This window comes from Pan troglodytes, chromosome 12, assembly GCF_028858775.2.
Source record: "Pan troglodytes isolate AG18354 chromosome 12, NHGRI_mPanTro3-v2.0_pri, whole genome shotgun sequence".
Classification (NCBI taxonomy): domain Eukaryota; kingdom Metazoa; phylum Chordata; class Mammalia; order Primates; family Hominidae; genus Pan; species Pan troglodytes.
This window is the reverse complement of record NC_072410.2, coordinates 96,726,419-96,751,028: the sequence shown is the minus strand read 5'-3', so window position 1 is coordinate 96,751,028 and position 24,610 is coordinate 96,726,419. Positions and strand designations below refer to the sequence as shown.

The following is a 24,610-nucleotide window of genomic DNA, read 5'->3' as shown; positions in this document are numbered from 1 at the left end:
TGATTCTACCACATGAACTGGTGTCCTGCTATTCAATGCTATTCTGACACTGACTACCCTGAATTAGTATCAGACTCCACAAGTTTAAGGACTCATTCCTACAAAATTGCCCTCACTTGAGATGCCATTTGCAAGTCCTGGGTCCCCAGGCTTACCCACATTTCTGCCTTCTGTCCAAGCTGGCTATAGATTTTGGGGATGCCAACAATGCCCCTCCATGTGATCATTTGCTAGAGTGAGTCATAGAACTTAGGAAAATGCTATACTTAGGATTACAGTTTTATTATAAAGTATACAATTCAGGAACAGCCAAATGGAAGAGAGGCATATGTGGGGAGTAGCAGCAGGGCTCCAGAGCTTCCATGCCCTCTCTGGATACGCCACCTCTCCCAGCACCTTGATGTGTTCACCGAATTGGAATATTCCTTACCCTCAGTTTTTCAGATTTTTGAATTGAAGTTCCATCACTTAGGCATAATTGATTAAATCATTGACTTCTGGTGATTGAGTGTAATGTCTGTCTCCCTTCCCCTCCTAGGAGGTCAGGAAGTGGGACTGAAATTTCCAATCCTCTTATCACTTGGTTGGTTCCTCTGGAGACCAGCCCCCATTCTGAAGCTAGATAGGAGCCTTGTCATCAGTCACCTCATTAGCATAAACTCATTATAGTCAAAAGAATCTTGTTATGAATAACAAAAGACAACCCTGTCACTCAGGAAATTGGGAGGTCAGTGACAGGAACTGGGAACAAAGACCTAATATATGTTTTTATTATACCGCAGACTTAAACATCTGACATGGTAGACTGGATGGTTTGTTTCCCAAGATAAACTGAGAAACATACAACCCAGGTATCAAAAAGGAAAATTGTGGGTGTGGTGGTGCACACCTGTGGTCCCAGTTACTTGGGAGGCTGAGGCAGAAAGATTGCTTGAGCCCAAGAATTCAAGGCTGCAGTGAGCTATTATCATACCACTGTGCTTCAGCCTGGGTGACAGAGTGAGACTCTGTCTCTGAAAAAGAAAAGAAGTAAAGTTATTTAAAAAGAAAATCTTGGCCAGGCGCAGTGGCTCATGCCTGTAATCCCAGCACTTTGGGAGGCCGAGGCAGGCGGATCACCTGAGGTCAGGAGTTTGAAACCAGTCTGGTCGACATGGTGAAACCCTGTCTCTATGAAAAACACAAAAAATTAGCCGGGCATGATGGTGGGCACCTGTAGTCTCAGCTACTCAGGAGGCCAAGGCAGGAGAATCACTTGAACCCAGGAGGCGGAGGAGGCTGCAGTGAGCCAAGATTGCACCACTGCACTCCATCCTGGGCAGCAGAGTGCAACTCCGTCTCAAAAAGAAAGAAAGAGGAAATCTTGTTTCTCTGGTGTATTAAAGGATTATATAACATGATCAAGAGGAACTTACCCAGGAATGCAAGGGTCAGAACCTGTCAATGTAATACACCATATTAATAGACGACAAAACCATACAGTTATCTCAGTTCACACAGAAAAAACATTTGACAAAATCCAACATTCTTTTATGATTAAAACAGTCAGCCAAACGCAGTGGCTCACACCCGTAAATCCCAGCACTTTGGGAGGCCGAGGCAAGTGGATCACCTGAGGTCAGGAGTTCGAGACCAGCCTGGCCAACATGGTGAAACCTCGTCTCTACTAAAAATACAAAAATCAGCCAGGTGTGATGGCAAACACCTGTAACCCCAGCTACTCAGGAGGCTGAGGCAGGAGAATCGCTTGAGCCCAGGAGGTGGAGGTTGCAGTAAGCCAAGATCGTGCCATTGTGCTCCAGCCTGGGCGACAGAGCAAGACTCTGTCTCAAAAAAAAAGTCAACAAACTAGGTATAGCAAAGAACTTCCTTAATCCTGTAAGTGACATCTATAAAAATACCATAGCTATTATCGTACCTGTCCCCTAAGATCAAGAGCATGGCAAGAGTATCTACTCTGGCCACTTCTGTTCAACATTATGCTGAGATTTCAGCCAGAGCTAAAAAAAAAAAAAAAAGAAAGAAAGAAAAAAAAGCCATCCAGAGTGAAACAACTATTTATAAATGGTAGAATATTTTATATAGAAAATCCTTAAGAACCCACAAACATATACCCAGAAAACTCTTAGAACTAATAAACAAGTTCAGCAAGGTTACAAGAAATGAGATCAACATATAAAAATCAGCTTTATTTCTGTACACTAGCAATAACCTAAAAATTACATTGAGAATAAATTTCCATTTGTAATAATATCAAAAGGCAAAAAATACTTAGGAGTAAATTTAACCAAAAGAGTGTAAGACTTGAACACAGAAAACCACAAAATATTGTTGAAAGAAATTAAAGATCTAAATAATTAGATAGCCATTATTTGTGAATTGGAAGACAATATTAAGATGGCATTACTACCCAAAGTGATCTACAGATTTAGTGCAATCCCTATCAAAATCCCAATTGCTTTTTTTAAAACTCCCCCGCGTAGAAATTGACAAATTGACCCTAAAACTAATATAGAAAGGCAAGGGACCCAGAGTAGCCAAAATAATCTTGAAAAGGAAGTACACAGTTGTAAGATTTATACTTTCTGGTTTTAAAACTTAACCGCAAAGCCACAATAATCAAAACATTGTGATACTGACATAAGGATAGTCATAAAGATTGATTGAATAGTATTGAGAGTCTAAAAATAAACTCTTACATATATGGTCAGTTGACTTTTAACAAGATGGCTAGACAATTCAATGGGCAAAAGAATAGTCTTTCCAACAAATGGTGCTGGGAAAACTGGCTATCCTTGTGTGGAAGAATGAAAGTTAGACACCTACTTCATACCATACAGAAAAGTTAACTCAAAATGGACCACGAAGGTTGGGTATGGTGACCCACACCTGTAATCCCAACATTTTGGGAGGCCAAGGTGGGTGGGTCGCTGGAGCCCAGGAGTTTGAGACCAGCCTGGGCAACACGGTGAAACCCCATCTCTACAAAAATATACAAAAACAAACAAACAAACAAAAACAATTAGTCGGGTATGGTGGTATACACTTGTAGTTCCAGCTATCTGGGAGGCTGAGGTGGGATCACTTGAGCCCAGGAGGCCGAGGCTGCAGTGAACCATGATTGCATTACTACAGTCCAGCCTGGGCAACAGAGTGAGACTCTGTCTCAAAAAAAGAAAAAAAACCAAAAAGGATCATGGACCTACATGTAAGATCTAAAGCCATGAAGTGGCAAAAGAAAAGAAATGGATAAATTGGGCTACATCAAATTTAAAACCTTTGTGCTTTGAAGGTTCTACCATTTAGAAAGTAAAAAGCCAACCCACAGAATGGAAGAAAAGAGGACAGACTCTAACAAGCATTCATAAAGATGGAGAGAAATTGTAACCCTCATATATTGCTGGTAGAATTGTAGAAAGATGCAGCTGGTTTGGAAGATATTTTGGCAGTTCTCAAAATGGTTAAACATACAGTTACCTTATGACCAGCAGTTCTACTCTTAGGTATTTACCCAAGAGAATTAACAATATATATCCACAAAAGGTGTACACAAGTATTTATAGCAGCATTATTCACAATAGCCAAAAAAAAACCCAGAAACAACCCAAACATCCATCAACTGATGAATGGATAAATAAAATGTGTATATTCATATAAGGGAGTATCACTCAGCCATTAAAAGGCATGAAGGACTGATACTTGGTACAGTGTGGGTGAACCTTGAAAACCTTATGAAAGAAGCCAGACATAAAAGGCCTTACTTGATTCCCTTTAAATAAAATGCCCCACATTGACAAAAACATAGAGACAGAAAGTAGATTCATGATTGCCAGGTGCTGGGGGTGATGTTTGGAGAGAAAAGAGTGGTTGCTATGAGTACAGGTTTATAGGGGAGTGATAAAAATATTATAAAGTTAGTAGTGGTGATAGTTGAACTGCCTCGTAAATAACTAAAAAACACTGAATTGTATATTTTTACAGGGTGAATTTTATGATATGTAAATTTATAAACTCAAAACTGTTATTTTTTTAAAAACTGAATTGAGCTTTAATACCTTTCCTTACGATTACAGTTGACCCTTGAACAATGTGGGTTTGAACTACACAGGTAGAGTTGTTATTACTGTTTTTTTTTTTTTTTTGAGACGGAGTTTCGCTCTGTCGCCCAGGCTGGAGTGCAGTGGCGCCATCTTGGCTCACTGTAGTCTCCACCTCCCTGGTTTAAGTGATTCTTCTGCCTCAGCCTCCTGAGTAGCTGGGACTACAGGTGCATGCTGCCACGCCCGGCTAATTTTTTTTGTATTTTTTAGTAGAGACGGGGTTTCACCATCTTGGTCAGGCTGGTCTGGTCTTGAACTCCTGACTTCGTGATCTACCTGTCTTGGCCTCCCAAAGTGCTGGGATTACAGGCATGAGCCACTGCGCCCCACCAGTTGTTAATATTTTTTAATTAAAAAATATTTTTGAGATGGGTGTCTCACCATGTTGCCCGGGCTGGTGTTAAAACCCTGAGCTCCAATAATTCTCCCATCTCAGCCTTCCTGGTAGCTAGGACTACAGCCATGTGCCACCATGCCTGACTCACAGGTCCACTTAATATACATTTTTTTCAACTAAAGGCAGATTGAAAATATGAATTTTGATACTCACATATAATATAGGGTGGTGTGGAGCCTTCTTTGTATATGTCTGTTTCACAGGGCTGGCTGCAGGACTTGAGTATGCGTGGATTTTGATAAAGGAAGTAGGGTCCTGGAACCAATCAGCCATTCCCCATGGAGACTGTATTTCTTTTCTTTCTTTCTGTCTTGTGTTTGTTTTTTTTTTTTTTTTTGAGACGCAGTCTTGCTCTGTCGCCCAGGCTGGAGTGCAGTGGCGCTGTCTCAGCTCACTGCAAGCTCTGCTTCCTGGGTTCACACCATCCTCCTACCTCAGCCTCCCGAGTAGCTGGGACTACAGGCACCCGTCACCGCACCCAGCTAATTTTTTGTATTTTCAGTAGAGACGGGGTTTCAACGTGTTAGCCAGGATGGTCTCGATCTCCTGACCTCATGATCTGCCCACCTCGGCCTCCCAAAGTGCTGGGATTACAGGCGTGAGCCACCACGCCCGGCCTTTTTTTTTTTTCTTTTTCTTTTTTTAAGAGAGAGGGTCTTGCTGTGTTGCCCAGGAAGCTGGTCTCAAATTCCTGAGTTAGCTGGACTTCAGGCGTGTGCCACTGTGCCACTCTTTGTATTTCTTTAGCAAAAGGAGACAAATACAAGTTTTCTGTTCCTTGGAATAGAGATAAGAAGAATTTATATACTCTTAAATCTGTGTTTTCTGAAGCGTGTTCTACTTTTTAGTAGTATTACTTGGCATATGACATTCTGTGGACAAATACGTTAAATAGGTATTTTTATTCAATTTTTATATGCTTTAGTGTGTTGCGAATGTCCAAGAGGGGGAGTTGTTATATGAAGGTTTTGAAACTTGTTGAGGTGAAACTTTACATCAAGGGACAACTCTTGGGATCAGTGTTTTTGAACTAGGCTGGGGATGCAGCGTAAACAACATAAATGATCCCCTACTTAGTGTTAAGAGTTGGGAAGGTCCGGGCGCGGGGGGCTCATGCTTGTAATCCCAGCACTTTGGGAGGCCGAGGCTGGCGGATCACCAGGTCAGAAGATTGAGACCATCCTGGCTAACACGGTGAAACCCCGTCTCTACTAAAATAAGAAAAAAAATTAGCCGGGCATGGTGGCGGGTGCCTGTAGTCCCAGCTACTCAGGAGGCTGAGGCAGGAGAATGGCGTGAACCCAGGAGGCGGAGCTTGCAGTGAGCCGAGGTCGTGCCACTGCACTCCGCTGCAGCCTGGGCGACAGAGCGAGACTCCGTCTCAAAAACAAAAAAACAAAAAACCAAAAGAGTTAGGAAGTACAAAGTTGTTAACATGTAAATAAAACAAGTACCTAACTAACATAGCCTGGGAGGTGAGAGGAGCAACTTTAAACTGAGACCTGAGGAGATGAGAAGTTACCCAGATAAAGATGGGACTGATAAAAAAGTGCAGTGGATTCCAATTTAAGAGAGATCATATATGTTAATTTACTTTGGGTAACTGGGGAACATAACTACCTTGGCTATAGGAATATTTAGAGAAACGTACTTTGGACCAAATAACTTAGCTTAGGAAGGACAAATCCTTAGGAAACCCAAGTCTCAGATTATTTCTCTAATAGATATAAAAAGATGTTCTTTTTTTTTGAGACGGAGTCTTGCTCTGTTGCCCAGGCTGGAATGCAGTGGCGCAAATCTCAGCTCACTGCAAACTCCACCTCCCGGATTCAAGTGGTTCTCCTGCCTCAGCCTCCTGAGTAGCTGGGATTACAGGCGTGTGCCACCACGCCTGGCTAATTTTTGTAATTTTAGTAGAGACGGGGTTTCACCATGTTGGTCAGGCCAGTCTCGAACTCCTGACCTCATGGTCCGTCGTCCTCAGCCACCCAAAGTGCTGGGATTACAGGCGTGAGCTACCACGCCAGCCAAAAAGATGTTCTTTTAGCTCCAATTTTTACAAAGTAACGTCCCCTCCTCCCCCTTTTTTTTGAGACCGGGTTTCACTGTTTCCCAGGCTGGAGTGCAGTGGTGTGAACACAGCCCACTGTAGCCCAGACCTCCCGGGCAAATAAGTGCTTTAAAAAAAAACAAAGGCCGGGGGTGGGGTGGGGGTGGGGAATTAACAGGTTCTCATGTACCTAGTCAAATATCAGAACAACTATGAGGCTTATATTTGTGAAACATATATTGGTTTCTGAATGGTTTCATTATTATTAAACTTCAACATCCTTTTAAAGTATTTGTTGTTTCTATTTAATGATAGACAGTGATCTCTAAATCTGTGATTCTCAGTCAAGGACAGTTTTACATTTGTCAATATGTGGAGATATTTTTGGTTATCACAGCTTGGGTACAAGAAGAATGCTGACCCAAAATGTCTGTATGGCCGAAGTTGAGAAACCTTGGTCTAAATGCACCTCTCTGTATTAGTACTTTGGGAAAATTAACCATATTTTAAGCTAGTTACAGTCTGCATGTGTAATTCATAGAGATGTGTGTCCTCCTGCATAAACATGTCTCTTTATGGATATGTCTGTGTGGTGCAACTACCAATCTTTCTTTGGGTGTTTTTGCCGTAAGTGGTTGTAAACACAATGCGTATCCGACTGAAAAAAGATTAATGTGCATGTTGGCATAAGAAAATGTATGAGAGAAGTTCTATGTATTCTGAGTGCTGTTTTATTGGTCCCCTGGCTCAGCAGTGAAGTCTTTAACCTCATCATGCTTGCTGCTTATTGTTAGTAAGATCATCCAAGTAAGGATGTATAGGGCCGTGCACAGTGGCTCACACCTGTAATCCCAGCACTTTGGGAATCCGAGGTGGGAGGATTGCTTGAGTTTAGGAGTTCGAGACCAGCTTGAGCAACATAGCAAGACCTCATCTCTACTAAAAAAGTTTATTTTTTAAAGTCGGATATGGCGGTGAGTACCTGTAGTCCCAGCTATTTGGTAGGCTGAGGTGGGAGGATCACCTGAGCCCAGGAGATCAAGGCTGTAGTGAGCTGATTATAGCAGTGCATTCCAGCCTGGGTGACACAGCGAGACCCTGTCTCAAAAAAATAAAATAAATAAATTTTAAAAAGAGTTGTATAATACTATTTTGACCTTTTTCTTAGTTTTTGTGTTTTCTTATTCAAAGAAGTGTATCCCAGGTCTTTTCAGGTCTTAGCTTTGCTTTTTTTTTTTTCTTTTTAAAGACAGGGTCTCACTCTGTCAGGTTAGAGTGCAGTGGCACAATCACAGCTTACTGCAGCCTCTACCTCCTGAGCTCAAGCTATCCTCCCACCCTAGCCTCCCAGGTACCTAGGACCACAAGCGTGCTCTATCATGTCTGGCTAATTTTTATTTTTGTGGTGATGGGGTCTCACTATGTTGCCCTGGCTGGCCTCAAATTCTTGGGCTCAAGCAATCTTCCTGCGTTGGCTTCCCAGAATGTTGGGATTATACACATGAGCCACTGTGCCCAGCAGGCTTACTTTCAAATATATTTTTGAGCTAGAATTATATTTATGCTCTGAAATGGTACACATGTATAAAGAATTATACCTATTTCCTCACTAGCCCCAGAATACTGATGTGAGTTGGCGTGGAGGTGTAGTAGGTTGTAAATTGGTGGTCTGATTGCTAAAGCTTTTTTAAAAAAACAGGCTGAAAATATCTTAACACTTATAAATTTATATATAAGGTAATTTTCCCTTTTTTATACTTCGTTGATCATTTATTTATTGGCTTCGGCTTCGTTCCATCAGCCTGCTTGCACCTAACTTACAGGTGTTCTTAGTAGAAGAGTGACTTCTAAAGCTACAGATAATTTATCTTCTCTTTGAGTGGAGGTTCATGTTAGTGGCTCTGGTAACTTGCAGTGTTTAGGATGTGGGTAGATTATTACAGGTCACTGTGATAATTTGTCCATTTAGCAGCTGGGAGCTTTTAAAACCATGCTTCTGTACTTCTTTGGGATCATGGACCCCTTTGAGAAATTAGAATCTTACCAGAATGATGTACTTATACAACTTGCAAAGTTTTATGTGTGCTCCTTGGAATTATTGATGTCCCCGAAGTCCATCCTTAGATTCTGAGATCAAAATGCCTCTTACTTTTAGCACATGGCAGGATTTTAGGAGCACCTGGTATATTGCTGCTTATTACTGGATATTTGCCAAGTTGCCTTTGTTTTAGCAGTAACATAAATTAAGAGGCACTAAATTCAGATAAGACCATGGAATCCCTAAATAGGGAGTTTCTTTTTTTTTTTCTTGAGGTGGAGTCTTGCTCTGTTGCCCAGGCTGGAGTGCAGTGGTGCTATCTTGGCTCACTGCAAGCTCTACCTCCCGGGTTCACGCCATTCTCCTGCCTCAGCCTCCTGAGTAGCTGGGACTACAGGGCATCCATCAACACACCCAGCTAATTTTTTGTATTTTTAGTAGACACGAGGTTTCACTGTGTTAGCCAGGATGGTCTCAATCTCCTGACTTCATGATCCGCCCGCCTCGGCCTCCCAAAATGCTGGGATTACAGGCGTGAGCCACCGCATCCAGCCAGCGAGTTTCTTTATAGTATATTATAATTTTTTTTTTCCCGAGACAAAGTCTTGCTCTGTCACCCAGGCTGGAGTGCAGTGGTATCATCTCAGCTCACTGCAACCTCCACCTCCTGGGTTCAAGTGATTGTCCTGCCTCAGCCTCCCAAGTAGCTGAGATTACAGACGTGCATCACCACACCCGGCTAATTTTAGTAATTTTAGTAGAGACAGGGTTTTGCCATATTGGCCAGGCTGGTCTCGAACTCCTGACCTCATGTGATCCACCCGCCTCAGCCTCCCAAAGTGCTGGCTTTACAGGCGTGAGCCACCACATGCAGTATAATTTTTCTTTGTTAAGCTTGTGATTCTACTAAGGGTATCGTCCTTGCAACAAAAGAGTTGTTTCCTCCCTAATCCCACCTTTGTCTACCCCCTTTTAAACTGTCATTGACCCTTGAAATGCAGGTTCACTTACACATGGATATTTTTGTTTAAAGAGATGGGGACTCGCAGTGTTGCCCAGGCTGGTCTCAAACTCCAGGGGTCAAGTGATTCTTCCTTCTCAGCCTCCCAAGAAGCTGGGATTACAGGTGTGTGCCACCACACCCAGCTCTATAAACAGGTTTTTAAAAACAAATCTTTTGGAAAAAATGTTAGAGACTTGGCAACAATTTGAAAAACTCACAGACAAGCCACATAACCTAGAAATATTGGGCGGGGGGTGGGGGAGATTAAGAAAAAGTTAAGTATATTATGAATGTCTAAAGTATATGTAGATACTAGTCTATTACTACCATAAAATATACACAGATTATTATTATTTTAATTATTATTTTAATTATTATTAAAACTTTAAATTTATTAACACTCAAACACACAGAGCCCATACATGGCACCTTTTGCATCAAGAGAAATGTAACAGAGATGCAGTATTAAATCATAATTGCATAAAAATAACTAATACATACTGTACTACTGTGATAATTTTGTAGCCACCTCCTGTTGCTATTTTGGTGAGCTCGTATGTTTCCAAGTGTCTGCTTAAAACACCATGTGATGCGGATCATCTCCCCATGAACAGTTTGTGTCTCCATTAAATCCCATATTGCAATCAAAAGAGGTCTTTTGTGGTTCTTGCGTGTTTTCATCGTGTCTAGTGCAATACCATAAACCTTGAATAACACCATCAGACCTATACAAAGTGCCACTAGTGATGCCAGAAGCAATCCTGAGAAACAGAAAAGTCATGACATTACAAGAAAAAATTGAATTGCTTAATATGTACTGTAGAATGAGGTCTGCAGCTGTGGTTGCCCGTTATTTCAAGATAAATTAATCCAGCATAAGGACCATTTTAAATAAAAGAAAATTTGTGAAGCCATCACTGCAGCCACAGCAGGAGGTGTGAAACCTTGCACTTTTTACAGAATACCTTTTTATCTCATGTTGAAAATGCAGCTTTTATGTGGGTACAGGATTGCTATAAGAAAGGCATACTTGTAGGCTGGGCGCGGTGGCTCACGCTTGTAATCCCAGCACTTTGGGAGGCCAAGGCGGGCGGATCACGAGGTCAGGAGATCGAGACCATCCTGGCTAACACATTGAAACCCCGTCTCTACTGAAAATACAAAAAATTAGCCGGGCGTGGTAGCGGGCACCTGTAGTCCCAGCCACTCGGGAGGCTGAGGCAGGAGAATGGTGTGAACCCGGGAGGCAGAGCTTGCAGTGAGCTGAGATCACACCACTGCACTCCAGCCTGGGCGACAGAGCGACTCTGTCTCAAAAAAAAAAAAAAAAACAAAAAAAAAGGGCATACTTGTAGACTATGATATTCAAGAAAAAGTGAAGTTATTATATGACAACTTAAAGCAAAACGGAAGAGAAGCTAGAGGAGTTAATGCCAGCAAAGAATGGTTTGATAATTTTAGAAAGAGGCTTGGCCTAAAAATGGCAGGCTAACAGGAGAAGCAGCTTCTGCTGACTAAGACACAGCAGACAAGTTCCTGGGCACCGCTGAACAAGTCTTTAATGCAGTTAAAAGTGTCCTATTCTCGGGGTGGCAGGGAGGGGGGCAGGCCACAAAGGACATGAGTGTTAGGAAAAGAAGAAAGCACAGGGAATTAAGGCAGGAAGGGATAGGCTAACTACTGTTCTGTGCAAATGCAATTGGGTTTATGATCAGGACTGACTGCCCTTACGTATAAAGTTGCTAACCCCCAAGACTTGAAGGGAAAAGTCTTTTGAAGCTGCCAGTTTTTTGATCATTCAACAAGAAGACCTGAACACTGAGAATCCTTTTTCTGGATTGGTTCCATCAATACTTTGTCCCTGAAATCAGGAAATACCTTGCCATTATGGGACAGCCCTTTAAAGTTCTTTTGATGTTGGACAGTGCCCCTGGCCACCCAGAACCCCATGAGTTTAACACCGAAAACATTGAAGTGGTCTACTTGCCCCCGAACACAGTCTCTAATTCAGCATCTAGATCAGGGGGTCATGAGGACCTTTAAGGTTAATAACACACGGTACTCTAACCTCAATAGAACATCATGAAAATCTGGAGGAATTACACTGCTGAAGATGCCATCGTTATAGAAAAAGCTGTGAAAGCCATCAAGCACAAAACAGTAACTTCCTGCTGGAGAAAATAGTGTACCGATGTTGAGCATGATTTCACAGGATTTGTAGCAGAGCCAGTCAAGGAATTTATGAAAGAGACTGTGGATAAGACAAGAGCTAATAGACATCAACCAGAGGAATCAACAGAAGATGATTTAATGAAGATGCCGGTGCTTCCAAACCAGCGTTGGACGATAAGGAAGAAGGCAAAGAAGTAGTGCCAGAAAACAAATTGACTGTAGACAATCTGGCAGAAGGGTTCTGATTATTCAAGACTGCTTTAGACTTACTGTACAACATGGACCATTGTGTGATACAGGCACTGAAACTGAAGCAAATGATGAAAGAAGGATTGGTTTTGTATAGAAATATTTTTAAAGAAATGAAAAAAAAGAAATTACAATGTTTTTCCATAAAGTTAAACTGAGTGTGCCTGCCTCCCCTTCCACCTTCTCTACCTCTTCTGCCTCTGCCTTCCCTGAGACAGCAAGACCAACCCCCTCCTCTTTCTCCTCCTCAGCCTACTCAATTTGAAGACATTGAGGATGAAGACCTTTATGATGATCCACTTCCACTTAATGAATAGTAAATATATTTTTATTCCTTATGATTTTCTTAATAACATTTTCTTTTCTCTAACTTTATGGTAAGAATACAGTATAGAATACATATATAAAATATGTTAATCGACTGTTACTGATAATACTTCTGGTTAGCAGCAGGCTGTTACTAATTAAGCGTTTGGGGAGTAAAAGTTATACATGGTATACCCTTACCCCCATTGTTCAAGGGTCAACTGTATGTTGTTTTAAATCAGCATATTTTATAACTTTCCTAGTTTTTTTTTTTTCTTATAGCTACAGGAAATGAAGTAACCGCAGCCATTTGGCAGTTTTGTTGCTGTTATTTTTCTTATTGTTGTTGTTGCTTTTTTTTTTTTTTTTTTTTTTTTTGAGACAGGTTCTTGCTTTGTTGCCCTGGCTGGAGTGCAGTGGCAGTGATAATAGTTCACTCCAGCCTTGAGCTCTTGGGCTCAAGTGCTCCTCCTGCCTCAGCTTCTTAAAGTGTTGGGATTACAGGCATGAGCCCCCGTGCTCAGCCTATTGTTGTTTTTGAATACTTTTTAAAATTGTGGTGAAATACATACAACATGAAATTTTCATTTTAACTATTATTTTGGTGTATAGTTCAGTGGTGTTAAGTACATTCTACTGTTGTGCAACCATCACCACCATCCATTTCCAGAACTTTTTCATCTTTCTGAACTCAAGCTTTGCATCCATTAAACAATGATTTCTGTCTCCCCCTTTCCCCATCTCCTGGCAACTGTCACCATTCTATTTTCTATGAATTTGACTGTTATAGGTACCTCATATAAGTGGAATCATATAGTATTTGTTCAATTTGTAAGTAATTTACTTCATTTAACATAAAGTTTTCAAGGTTCATCTACATTGTAGCATGTGTCAGAACTTGTTTATTTTTTGAGGCTGAATAATATTCCATTGTTTTTATATGCCATGTTCTGTTTATTCATTCACCCATTGTTGGATATGTGGGTTGTTTTCACCCTTTTACTATTGTGAATAATGTTGCTGTGAACACTGGTGTGCAAATATCTGAGTCCCTGCTTTAAATTCTTTTGCGTGTATACCCATGAGTGGAATTGCTGGATCATATGATAATTCTATGTGTAACCTTTTGAGGAATCACCAGACTTTTCCACAGTGATTGCACCATTTTACATTCCTACCAACAGTACACAAAGGTGTCGGTTTCTCCACATCCTCGCCAATATGTGTTTTCTGTTTTTTTAATAGTAGCCATACTAATGGGTATGTAGTGGTATCTCTCATTGTGGTTTTTGATTTGCATTTCCTAATCTTAGTGATATTGAGCATCTATTCATGTGCATATTGTTTGTTTGTATATCTTCTTTGAAGAAATGTCTATTCAAATCCTTTGCTTGCTTTTTTTTTTTTTTTTTTTTTAATTTTTTCCAGACAGGTTCTTGCTCTGTTCCCCAGGCTGGAGTACAGAGGCATGATGATCATGGCTCACTGCAGCCTCAACTTCCCAGGCTCAAGTGATTCTCCTACCACAGTCTCCTAAGTAGCTGGGACTACAGGCACACACCACCGTGCCTGGCTAATTTTTAAATTTTTTGTAGAGATGAGGTCTCACAGTGTTACTCAGGCTAGTCTCGAACTCCTGGGCTCAGGCAATTTTCCTGACAGCCTCCCAAAGTGCTGTTGTTTTTTGTTGTTGTTAGGAGTTTTAGGTGTTTTTTATATATTCTAGGTATTATTCCCTTTCAAATACATGATTTACAAATATTTTCTCCTTTTTGTGGGTAGTCTTTTCATTCTCTTGATAGCGTCCTTTGTTGCACAGTAGTTTTTAACTTTGATGAAGTACAGTTTAACTACTTTTTCTTTTATTGCCTGTGCTTTTGGTATCATATCAAAGAAACCATTGCCAAATCCAGTGTCCTGAAGCTTTTCCCTATGTTTTCTTCTAAGAGTTTTATAGTTTGAGGTCTTTGATCTATTTCAAGTTAATTTTTTATATGGTTTAAAATAAGGATCCAGCTTCATTGTTTTGCATGTGGATATCTGGTTTTCCTAGTGCTATTTATTGAAAAGACTGTCCTTTCCCTATTGACTGATTTTGGCATCCTTGTCGAGGATCATTTGACTAAGTATGTGAGGATTTATTTCTGGGCTCTCTATTCCATTCCATTAGTCTGTGTATCTGTCTTTATGCCAGTTCCACACTTTTTGATTTGCAGTAAGTTCTGAAATTTGACTCCCCCAGCTAATATTATTTTGGCTGGGCTCAGTGGCTCATGCCTGTAATCCTAGCTCTTTGGGAGGCCGATGGGTGTGGATCACTTGAGGCCAGGAGTTTGCGATCAGCCTGGCCAACATGGCAAAACCCCCCGTCTCTACCAGAAAACTATAAAAATTAGCTGGCATGGTAGTACACACACCTGTAGTCCCAGCTACTCACAGCTACTCAAGAGGCTAAGGCAGGAGAATCGCTTGAACTCGGGAGGCGGAAGTTGCAGGAAGCCCAGATCACACCACTGCACTCCAGGCTGGGCAACAGAGCAAGGCTCTGTCTCAAAAAGAGAGATTCTTTTGATGTTAGATTCCATATGAATTTTTGGATAGATCTTTCTATTTCTGCAAAAATTGTCATTGGGATCTTAAGGGGACAACCACTTGTTTTTAACTGATTTTTCTGCATGGACCTCCTTGTGCCATAGCAGCACAGCTATTTGAGAGTTTAAGGGCTCTATAAAATTTTTAATTAAGGCTTCTATAGGGTAGTATGCATTATAAAATCTGAAATGATCCAGCCTGGATTTAGATTATGCAAGTTTCTTTGCTTGTATCTTCTCTTTTGGTAAGAAAGAACATACCTAGAAAGTAGACAGCCTCCTTTAGGGAGGAAATAGTATTTGACATGGATATGTCTTGGGAATTGCGTTTCTTTTGCTAGGTAATCTAAGAATTTGTGTAGGCTTTTAGTATGGAGTAGTTTTAGGGTGACTGCTTTAAAACTTTAAAGCTATAGAAATGACCCTCTAAATTGAGAGAATAAAGTCACTTTTAAAGACTGTTAAGCCGTACGTAATTCATGGTAGTATGTAAAAGTAAAATTTTATTTCATTTTAGCATGCCAATGAAGATGTGGAAAGAATGTTACTAGGAAACAAGTGTGATATGGACGACAAAAGAGTTGTACCTAAAGGAAAAGGAGAACAGGTAAAAATCTGAATTAAACTGATATTCTGCTCTTTCTTTGTAAAGGTAATGCTACTTTTGATTATTTTTATAGTAATAGTGATCGAACACACTAAGCTAATTACATAGTTTTTAAAATGCTTGTTGGAAATAATATTTTATCATTTGAGTGAATTTTTTTTCAGTGCATATTTAACATGTATGGGAGAATCAAATGTGCCCATAGTATTTTTAGCCTTATTTAAACTACAAAGAGAGAAAAATATAAGTCATTAATCCTCAGTTTTTAAACTTAGGACTTTAAGGAAATGTATCAATTAGTATGGTTCTAAAATGTGACAATCAGGAGCCTATGGTGAGCAGAAATTAGACCCTAAGGAGTCAGGTTGAGCTTCTCATAAGTTTGCCCCCAGTGTGAAGTATCTGACTTAGAATATCTGAAATAAACTTTTGGGGTAAGGAGATTACTTTTCCTTTGTTTGTTTTATGAAAGAGCTTGACTTGCTGAAATATTCTGTGTTATATATTCTAGTTGGGACCACTGCCTTCAGAATAAGATTAATATTTAAGATGTTAAAGTCAGCAGTTGGCAACCCATGCTTGATAATTTTACGATGATATTTTGTTTCTGTTTTAGATTGCAAGGGAGCATGGTATTAGGTTTTTTGAGACTAGTGCAAAAGCAAATATAAACATCGAAAAGGCGTTCCTCACGTTAGCTGAAGATATCCTTCGAAAGGTAAGTTCCTGTTTTTATATCCTGCCAGGTACCTGAGTATCTCTGTTGAATATTTTGTCTATTCTGAAGTACTGGATTTACATACAGAATTTGAGTTTGGGTGGTATTGTTTCTGTAGGGCAGCAGTCCCCAGCCTTTTTGGCACCAAGGACTGGTTTCATGGAAGATAATTTTTCCATGGACCGTACTGGGGGGTAGTTTCACCCAGAAACTACCCCACCTCAGATCATCAGGCGTTAGATCCTCCTAAGGAGCACGCAACCTAGATCCCTTGCATGTGCAGTTCACAGTGGGGTTTGCACTCCTGTGAGAATCTAATGCTACCACTGATCTGATGGGAGGCGGAGCTCAGGTAATAATGCTCACTCACTTGCTGCTCACCTCCTGCTGGGTGGCCCCGTTCTTAACAGGCCACGGACCGGTAAGAGTCCACAGCCCCAGGGTTGGGGACTTCTGCTATAAGGAACTGGGGAAACAGAAAGCCATCTAGAAATCTGAAGGATCTAGTCAGTGGTAACCATTAATATTCTGAGCTCCACAGTCACTGTCTAGTCCCTAGTTCAATTATTTTTTCCAGCTTTTTGTCTTTTCTAGCCTTTTTACTCTTGGACTCATTTCTCTTAATGAGTACTTTGCATTCTCAAAGATAATTTAGGAAATTTTAAGATAAGAAATGAATCTATTAAGTAGTTATTGCCACAGAATTGCTATTCTGCCATATTAGTCACTTCTCAGGCAAATAAAGGGCGTGTACATATTCTGTACGTACTGAATAAAACCTATTATGTAAGAAAATAAATAATGCTGAAAATGTGATCTTGGGGAATTCATGTTTTACCTCAGGTTTGTTTCTGGGTTTAAGATTTGTGACTCTCAATATTTGCTAGTGTAAGTAACATGTAGTCAAATTAGGAAATCGGATTTTCGTATTTTCCCTCGAGTGAATAGGTATAATGCATGGATTTGGTTATGAGTCCTGAATTCTCTGTTCAATCTGTTGAAATTTTAAATGCAAATAAATACAGATAAAATCTGACATACATTGGCCAGGCGCGGTGGCTCACGTCTATAATCCCAGCACTTTGGGAGGCTGAGGCGGGTGGATCACGAGGTCAGGAGATGAGACCATCCTGGCCAACACGGTGAAACCCCATCTGTACTAAAAATACAAAAATTAGCTGGGTGTGGTGGCACGTGCCTGTAATCCCAGCTTCTTGGGAGGCTGAGGCAGAAGAATCCCTTGAACCAGGGAGTCAGAGGTTGCAGTGAGCCGAGATCACGCCACTGCATGCCAGCTTGGGGACAGACCAAGACTCCATCTCAAAAAAAAAAAAGAAAAAAAAATCTGACACACATCCTAAAAGAGAAGCAGATGTTGTATAGGAGAAAATGTAATTACATTTGGTAACCTTTCTATTTTTATATTTGAAATATTAATATATTTTTCTAAAACCAACCTATACATAAAAGGTAGATGTTTGTTTTTAAATTTTCTTAACCAACCAGTTTTCTTTCTCCACTTTGGAAGGACAGAGACATTAGCTGTAGTAGAGGTGGTATGTCACATATAAATCTAGTGAAATTTCTGAGCAATTATAAGAGATTGAGTTGAGATATTTACATTGAAGTAAATTATATAGAGGCATTAAAACTAAGGGACCTAATTTTTAGAGTGAAATGTAGGTATCTGTTTACTACAATTGAATATTCAAACTGGAAAAAACAGTCATCAGTTATTGCTCTTCAATGGGACTAAAAAATTGGTGCCCTTTTGAGTCTGCCAGCTTCCTTGCATATCATATTTTGGGATTTCCTGCTTTAGGAGATGTTTTTCTATGAGAATCCAGTCAGATCAAAAATTGAATTTTATTTCAGAGAATGAGAGAGGCCGACAGCAATTAAAATAAGTATAAAAGATCTCCATAGTGTATTGAGTGATAAAAAGCAAATTAGGATATAATATGTGAAGTGATCTCATTTTTCAAGATTATATGATACCAAACATACATATGTACACGCAGATACATTTTGTTATTTTTAGCAACTAGAGAACTGGAAGGGTAGATACCAAAGTCTAAATAGCACTCCAAGAGAGTGATGGTGGTAAGGGGGAGGGATCATAGGGCAGATTCATTTACCGACTATAGGCAGTTTAGTTTTGAAATTTCAACAGCTTTCTTTTTTGAATTATAAAAACAATTTTAAGATTTTTTTTTAAAGAATAGTCTTTCACAATTGAGTTAAGGTGAAACCCATTAGAATTTCTTGAGAAAATAAATCTATATTATTTATTGTTCTTTTGAAGAGCAAAAGAATAGAAGAATACAACTAGGAAAAAATGTGTTTCTTTCTTTCCTTTTTTTTTTCTTTTTGTGACAGGGTCTCACTGTGTTTCCCAGGCTGAAGTGTAGTGGCTGTTGGCAAGTGTGATCATGCTGGCCGTAGCCTCAAACTCCTGGCCTCCAGTGATACACTAGTAGCTGGGACCACAGGGGTATGCCATCAAGCCTGGCTTGGTCTCTCTCTTTTTTTTTTTTAAATTGATGGGGTCTGACTATGTTGCCCAGGCTAGATTTGAACTCCTGGGCTCAAGCCATCCTCCTGCTTCAGCTTTCTGAGTAGCTAGGACCATGAGGACACATCACCATCCCTCACTAATTTTCAGATTTTTTGGTAGAGATTGGGGGTGTCTCACTGTTTTGTCCAGGCAGGTCTTGAACTCATGGCCTCAACTGATCCTCTCACCCTGGCCTCCTGAATTGTTGGAATTACAGGTGTGAGCCACGTGCCAAAAATTGTATTTTTAATTAAATGAAGGGAATAAAAGAAATAGAAAAATGCTTGTTTTAAACTTGGTGGAAGGTACTTTGTATTTCAGACATTAATGGGTCAGGATGAAACATTATCCAGTATTCACAATCGAGTTAAAGACCAGGATAAGACTGGCAGGAGTTACTGCAAGACCTAGCGAAACACTCTTGTCTCTGTGTCCTTTCTCTTTCTGGGCTTTTTGGTCTTCGTGGTTTCTGCTTACTTTCTGTCTATACTATGTCCTTTGATCTTCTCATCAGTCTTGGCTTTTTTTTTTTTTTTTTGAATAGTGCTATATAGCCATTATATATATAATTTTGTGCCCCAGTGAGATAGAGCTTTCCTTATTATCATTATTAAAGGTTAAAGTATGAGTATACTATTAAATAAAGATCTCAGTCTAGACTTGCAGGGGTGTCCAATCTTTTGGCTTCCCTGGGCCACAGTGGAGAAGAAGAATTGTCTTGGACCACATATAAAATACACTAATACTAACCATAGCTTGTACGCTAAAGAAAAAAAATCACACACAACAAATCTCATCATGTTTTAACAAAGTTTACGAATTTGTTGTATTGGCCTGTGTGCAGGCTGCAGGTTGGACAAGCTTGGTCTAGAGTTTTCCCCAAGTAAGCAGGCCCAAATACTAGGTAGCAATTTTTTTTCATACACATCCATACACTTAGATGTGGTGAAGTTGTGAGTTAAAACAGCAAATGTAAACTTCCTTCACATTAGAATTAACTTAAAATGAAAGCAATTTAAAACATCTTTTAATTTAATTATTTGGCTACATGATTCATTCTCTTGCTTCAAACATTTTAAAAGGAGAAAAAAAAAGGATACAGAAATTTCCCACCTTGTTCCCTTTAATTCCCTCAATGTTACCAATTCCTCATTTCCCCCTTACTCCCCAGGTAACTGATGTAATTACTTTATCAGTTATTACTCTGAGTAAATATGAATATATATTTTTGTCCCACCCCACCCCCACAACCTTTTCTTTTTAACAGATGAGGTAACATACTCCACTGATTGTCACTTTGCTTATTTCACTTACTATAAGCAAAATAATTTTACTTTTTAAATAATTACATGCTATTCCTTTGATTGTTTATATCATAATTGAACAAGTCTCCCAGTGAGGGACATTTAGATTATTTTCAAACTTATGTGCACATTAACTGTGTGTGTAGTACATAATCTTGTATTTAAATTATTTTCCACACGCACATACATTTGAAGGACAGATTCTGAGAATTGGCCAAAGAGCGTACATATATGTACATTTGCAATTTTGATAAATACAGCCAAAGTCTGTCCTGAGGGTTATACCCATTTACACACCCACTTGCAGTATATGAGAATATGTGTTATTCACACCCTGGTCAGCACAGTGGATTTACAAGACTCAGATCTTTCCCAGTCTAACAGGTTAAAAGATGTAGATTTAATTCACAGGTAATTTCTGAGTAAGGCTGAGCATTTAAAAACATTTGTTTGTTTTGAGACGGAATTTTGCCCTTGTTGCCCAGGTTGGAGTGCAGTGGCACGATCTCGGCTCACTGCAGCCTCTGCCTCCCAGGTTCAAGAGATTCTCCTGCCTCAGCCTCCCAAGTAGCGGGGATTACAGGAGCCCACCACCACGCCTGGCGAATTTTTATATTTTTACTAGAGACAGGGTTTCAACATATTGGCCAGGCTGGTCTCGAAGTCCTGACCTCAGGTGATCTGCCCACCTTGGCCTCCCAAAGTGCTGGGATTACAGGCGTGAGCCACCACGCATGACCTGAAAACATATGTTTAAGAATCACTTTTACATTTCCTTTTCTGTAGTTTTTTTTTGTTTGTTTATTCCTTTGCCCAATTTTTCTATTTGGTTATTGGCTTTTTCTTATTCTTAGCTAGGAGCCAGCCTAAAACTTTTAATAAACTTAATTAAAACTCAACTTCAACTTAATAAATATTTTGGCTGTAAAAGATTTTGCTCCGCAAGAGATACCCCCCCCCCTTTTTTTTTAAATCTGTTTCAAGGATCTAAGTTAAATTCTAAAAAGATAAGAAAATCAGTGTAGGAGCCTCCCTGGTTGTCTTTAACCTGACTCATACCTGGAAGTTCCCAGAGAGAGAGTATTTTCAGTGCAACTGTACTTTTTTTTCTTGCTGGATGATGGTCTGCCCCTTTTTCTTCTTTACATTTTTCTCAAAGATCTGTATTAGGAGCAAAGTCACTTGTACTGGAAACCCCACAGAGGTCTTTTTAATGCATAATTTTCTGCTTTAACATACATGGAGGAGAAGAATCCCAATTAGGCAGTGGGAGTAAGTAGGAGAGCTCTAAGGGCAAGTAGCAGTGTCACTTCAGTATGAGTTAACTAGGCTTGTCTTAGGCTACTTGAGGTTTTAAAATATTTTTAAAATATTTTAATTTTTTCCCTCTTGGGCTACAAAAGCCCTTAACTTTATATTGTTTCCATGAGAGAATAAGTTCTCAGGTACGTCCTAGCTTTCAAAATGTTGTGATGAACTACTGTTCTATACAATAGCATCGATAAATCTCAAAGACTGATACTGAGTGAAAGAAGCCACAGAGAAGAATATATTCAACTATGGTTCCATGTATATGAAGGTTAGGAATAGAAAAAAACTAATCTTAGATGATAGAAATCAGAATATTGGGTAACTTGAAGAGAGCAGTACTGGCAGGAAAGGGGCACAAGGGAGCCTTCTTGGGAGTATTATGTTCTATATCCTGATCTGGTAGTTTGACAATATATACTAAAAATACATCAGGCTTACACTTAAGCTTTATGTACTTTTCTGTGTGTAAGGTATCACTTTAAAAATATTTTTAATATATAAAAATGGGCCTACCCTTTTAAAATACTGTATTCTTCTGATTTTTTTCTTTTTCTTTTTCTTTTTCTTTTTTTTGATATGGAGTCTCACTCCGTCGCCCAGGCTGGAGTGCAGTGGCGGGATCTTGACTCACTGCAACCTCTGCCTCCCAAGTTCAAGCGATTCTCCTGCCTCAGCCTCCCGAGTAGCTGGGATTACAGACGTGCAACACCACACCCAGCTAGTTTTAGTAATTTTAGTAGAGACAGGGTTTTGGCATGTTGGCCAGGCTGGTCTCGAACTCCTGACCTCAGGTGATCCACCCGCCTCGGCCTCCCAAAGTGCTGGGATTACAGGCCTCAGCCACGACACCCGGCCCTTCTGATTTTCAAAGTAATATTTAGTGTTGGGAAAAAGCAGAATTATACTAAGAATAAAATTAAATCAACCATAATTTTACCACCTAAGGGTTGCTACTGTTAGTATTTTGTTGTATCTCCTTTGGGGTTTTTCGGTGTTTTTAGAGGAGTTGGGAGGAGTCTTACTCTCTTGGTCTGTTGCACAGGCTGGAGTGCAGTGGAGTGATCATAGCCCACTGCAGCCTTGAACTCCTGGGCTCAAGTGATCCTCTTGCCTCAGCCTCCTGAGTAGCTGGGACTACAGGCTTGAGCCACTGTGTCCAGCTAATATTTTAAATTTTTTATACAGATGGGGGTCTTGCTGTGTTGCCCAAGGTGGTTTTAGCTCCTGGCCTCAAGTGATCCTCTCACCTTGGCCTCTGAAAGTGCTGGGATTACAGGCGTGAGGCACTGTGCTCAGCCATCTATATCCATTTTTAACATGAATTAGATAACTACATTTTGCTCCACTCCTTTTCCCTTAATCAGTTGAGGTTGCCTTTTTAAAACTATGATACAGTAATAAAATTGGTCTAAAAAGGCAGATAACAGAAAAGGGCAGTTTTATTTCTGTGACGTTACATATACCTAACACTGGTTTCATACAACTTGCTCCACAATGCCTTTTAAGTACTAAACATATTCAGAGGTCAGGGCTAGAAGATAACAAAATCTATTTAAGAGTTAGAGCTGAGAAGATTTCAGAAGCTTTATAAAGGCATGCCAGGAAATGTCTACAATATTTCACAGCTTGGAGGAAGCAGGCAAAAAGAAAATCAAAACAAAGCTTCCAAATCTTTACTTTGCACGGAGGGGAAACCTATCTCCTGTGATTGTAGTTGTATTTTGTTGTATAAATTGACATGAGAATATTCCTGTTGAATCTTGATTTTATCCATGGCAGTGTTTTTTCATGAGTTATTTTCCTTGTGTGTTTGTTGCAGACCCCTGTAAAAGAGCCCAACAGTGAAAATGTAGATATCAGCAGTGGAGGAGGCGTGACAGGCTGGAAGAGCAAATGCTGCTGAGCATTCTCCTGTTCCATCAGCTGCCATCCACTACCCCGTTTTCTCTTCTTGCTGCAAAATAAACCACTCTGTCCATTTTTAACTCTAAACAGATATTTTTGTTTCTCATCTTAACTATCCAAGCCACCTATTTTATTTGTTCTTTCATCTGTGACTGCTTGCTGACTTTATCATAATTTTCTTCAAACAAAAAAATGTATAGAAAAATCATGTCTGTGACTTCATTTTTAAATGTACTTGCTCAGCTCAACTGCATTTCAGTTGTATTATAGTCCAGTTCTTATCAACATTAAAACCTATAGCAATCATTTCAAATCTATTCTGCAAATTGTATAAGAATAAAGTTAGAATTAACAATTTTATTTTGTACAACAGTGGAATTTTCTGTCATGGATAATGTGCTTGAGTCCCTATAATCTATAGACATGTGATAGCAAAAGAAACAAACAAAAGCCAGGAAAACACTCATTTTCGCCTTGAATATGTAAATGGGATTAATTTTGTCCTGTGCCTTATGTGGAAAGGAACTTCTTTGGTTTTCCTTTTTTGTTCTGGTGGAAGCATGTGCAGGAGACATATCATCCAAACATAAACCATTAAAATGTTTGTGGTTTGCTTGGCTGTAATTTTCGAAGTAGTTAATTGAGGACAAAGGGTAATGCAGAAGTGATAGCTTTGGTTTGCTGAGTCTTGTTTTAAGTGGCCTTGATATTTAAAACTATTCCTGCCACCATTTCTTCTCCTTGGCCACTTCTTCCTTGCGTCTCCCTGCATGCTGCTTTATTTGCTTCTCCCTCCCCAACCACCTCATGGTATATTTAAGAGTGAAAGGGACAAACTAGTAGGTTTGTCAAGTTTAATATAAAGCACTGATGTAACTTGCTAGGTAAACGGAAAGATAAGTTCTAACTGCCTACTATCCAATGTCAGTTAATTGGTGTCTTCCCCCCTCATTTGCTCTCTTCCCTAAAATGTGTCCCAGATGCCTTCATTTGCTGTTTTATTTCTATGTTCTGCTTTTCCTCCTCTCTTTGTTCCCTTCCTGTCTATCCATTGAGTTTATGAAATGGAAGAGTTAACTGCATGCACTAGTGTTTGGAGGGTGTTGTGGTTTGTCTTTCTAATTAGGTGTATAGCCTATTCACTTTCCTAGAATAAATCTCTTAACCTAAATTTGAGTAGTCTGCATTTTGGCAACTCCTCTAGCAGCTTGGTAGCCTAGTACAGGTGGTTTTTTTAAAAAAGAAAAAGCAGGAAGGAGGAGTGAATTTTATTAACATGTTTGCCAAATGTATTGAGATTTG

The 24,610-nt window shown here is 39.8% G+C and overlaps 1 protein-coding gene across 1 annotated transcript in view; it reads left to right on the top strand.

Annotated features, from left to right (window-relative positions):
• The window catches only part of RAB10 (RAB10, member RAS oncogene family), a gene marked incomplete at its 3' end in the record, with an annotated part of 101,533 nt that extends 77,183 nt beyond the window's left edge, over window positions 1–24,350 (top strand). Inside the window, 3 exon segments of the mRNA NM_001280126.1 lie at window positions 15,424–15,513; window positions 16,130–16,231; window positions 23,223–24,350. Of these exon segments, the coding sequence (NP_001267055.1) occupies window positions 15,424–15,513; window positions 16,130–16,231; window positions 23,223–23,306 (276 nt within the window).
• Between the last annotated feature and the right edge of the window lie 260 nt (window positions 24,351–24,610).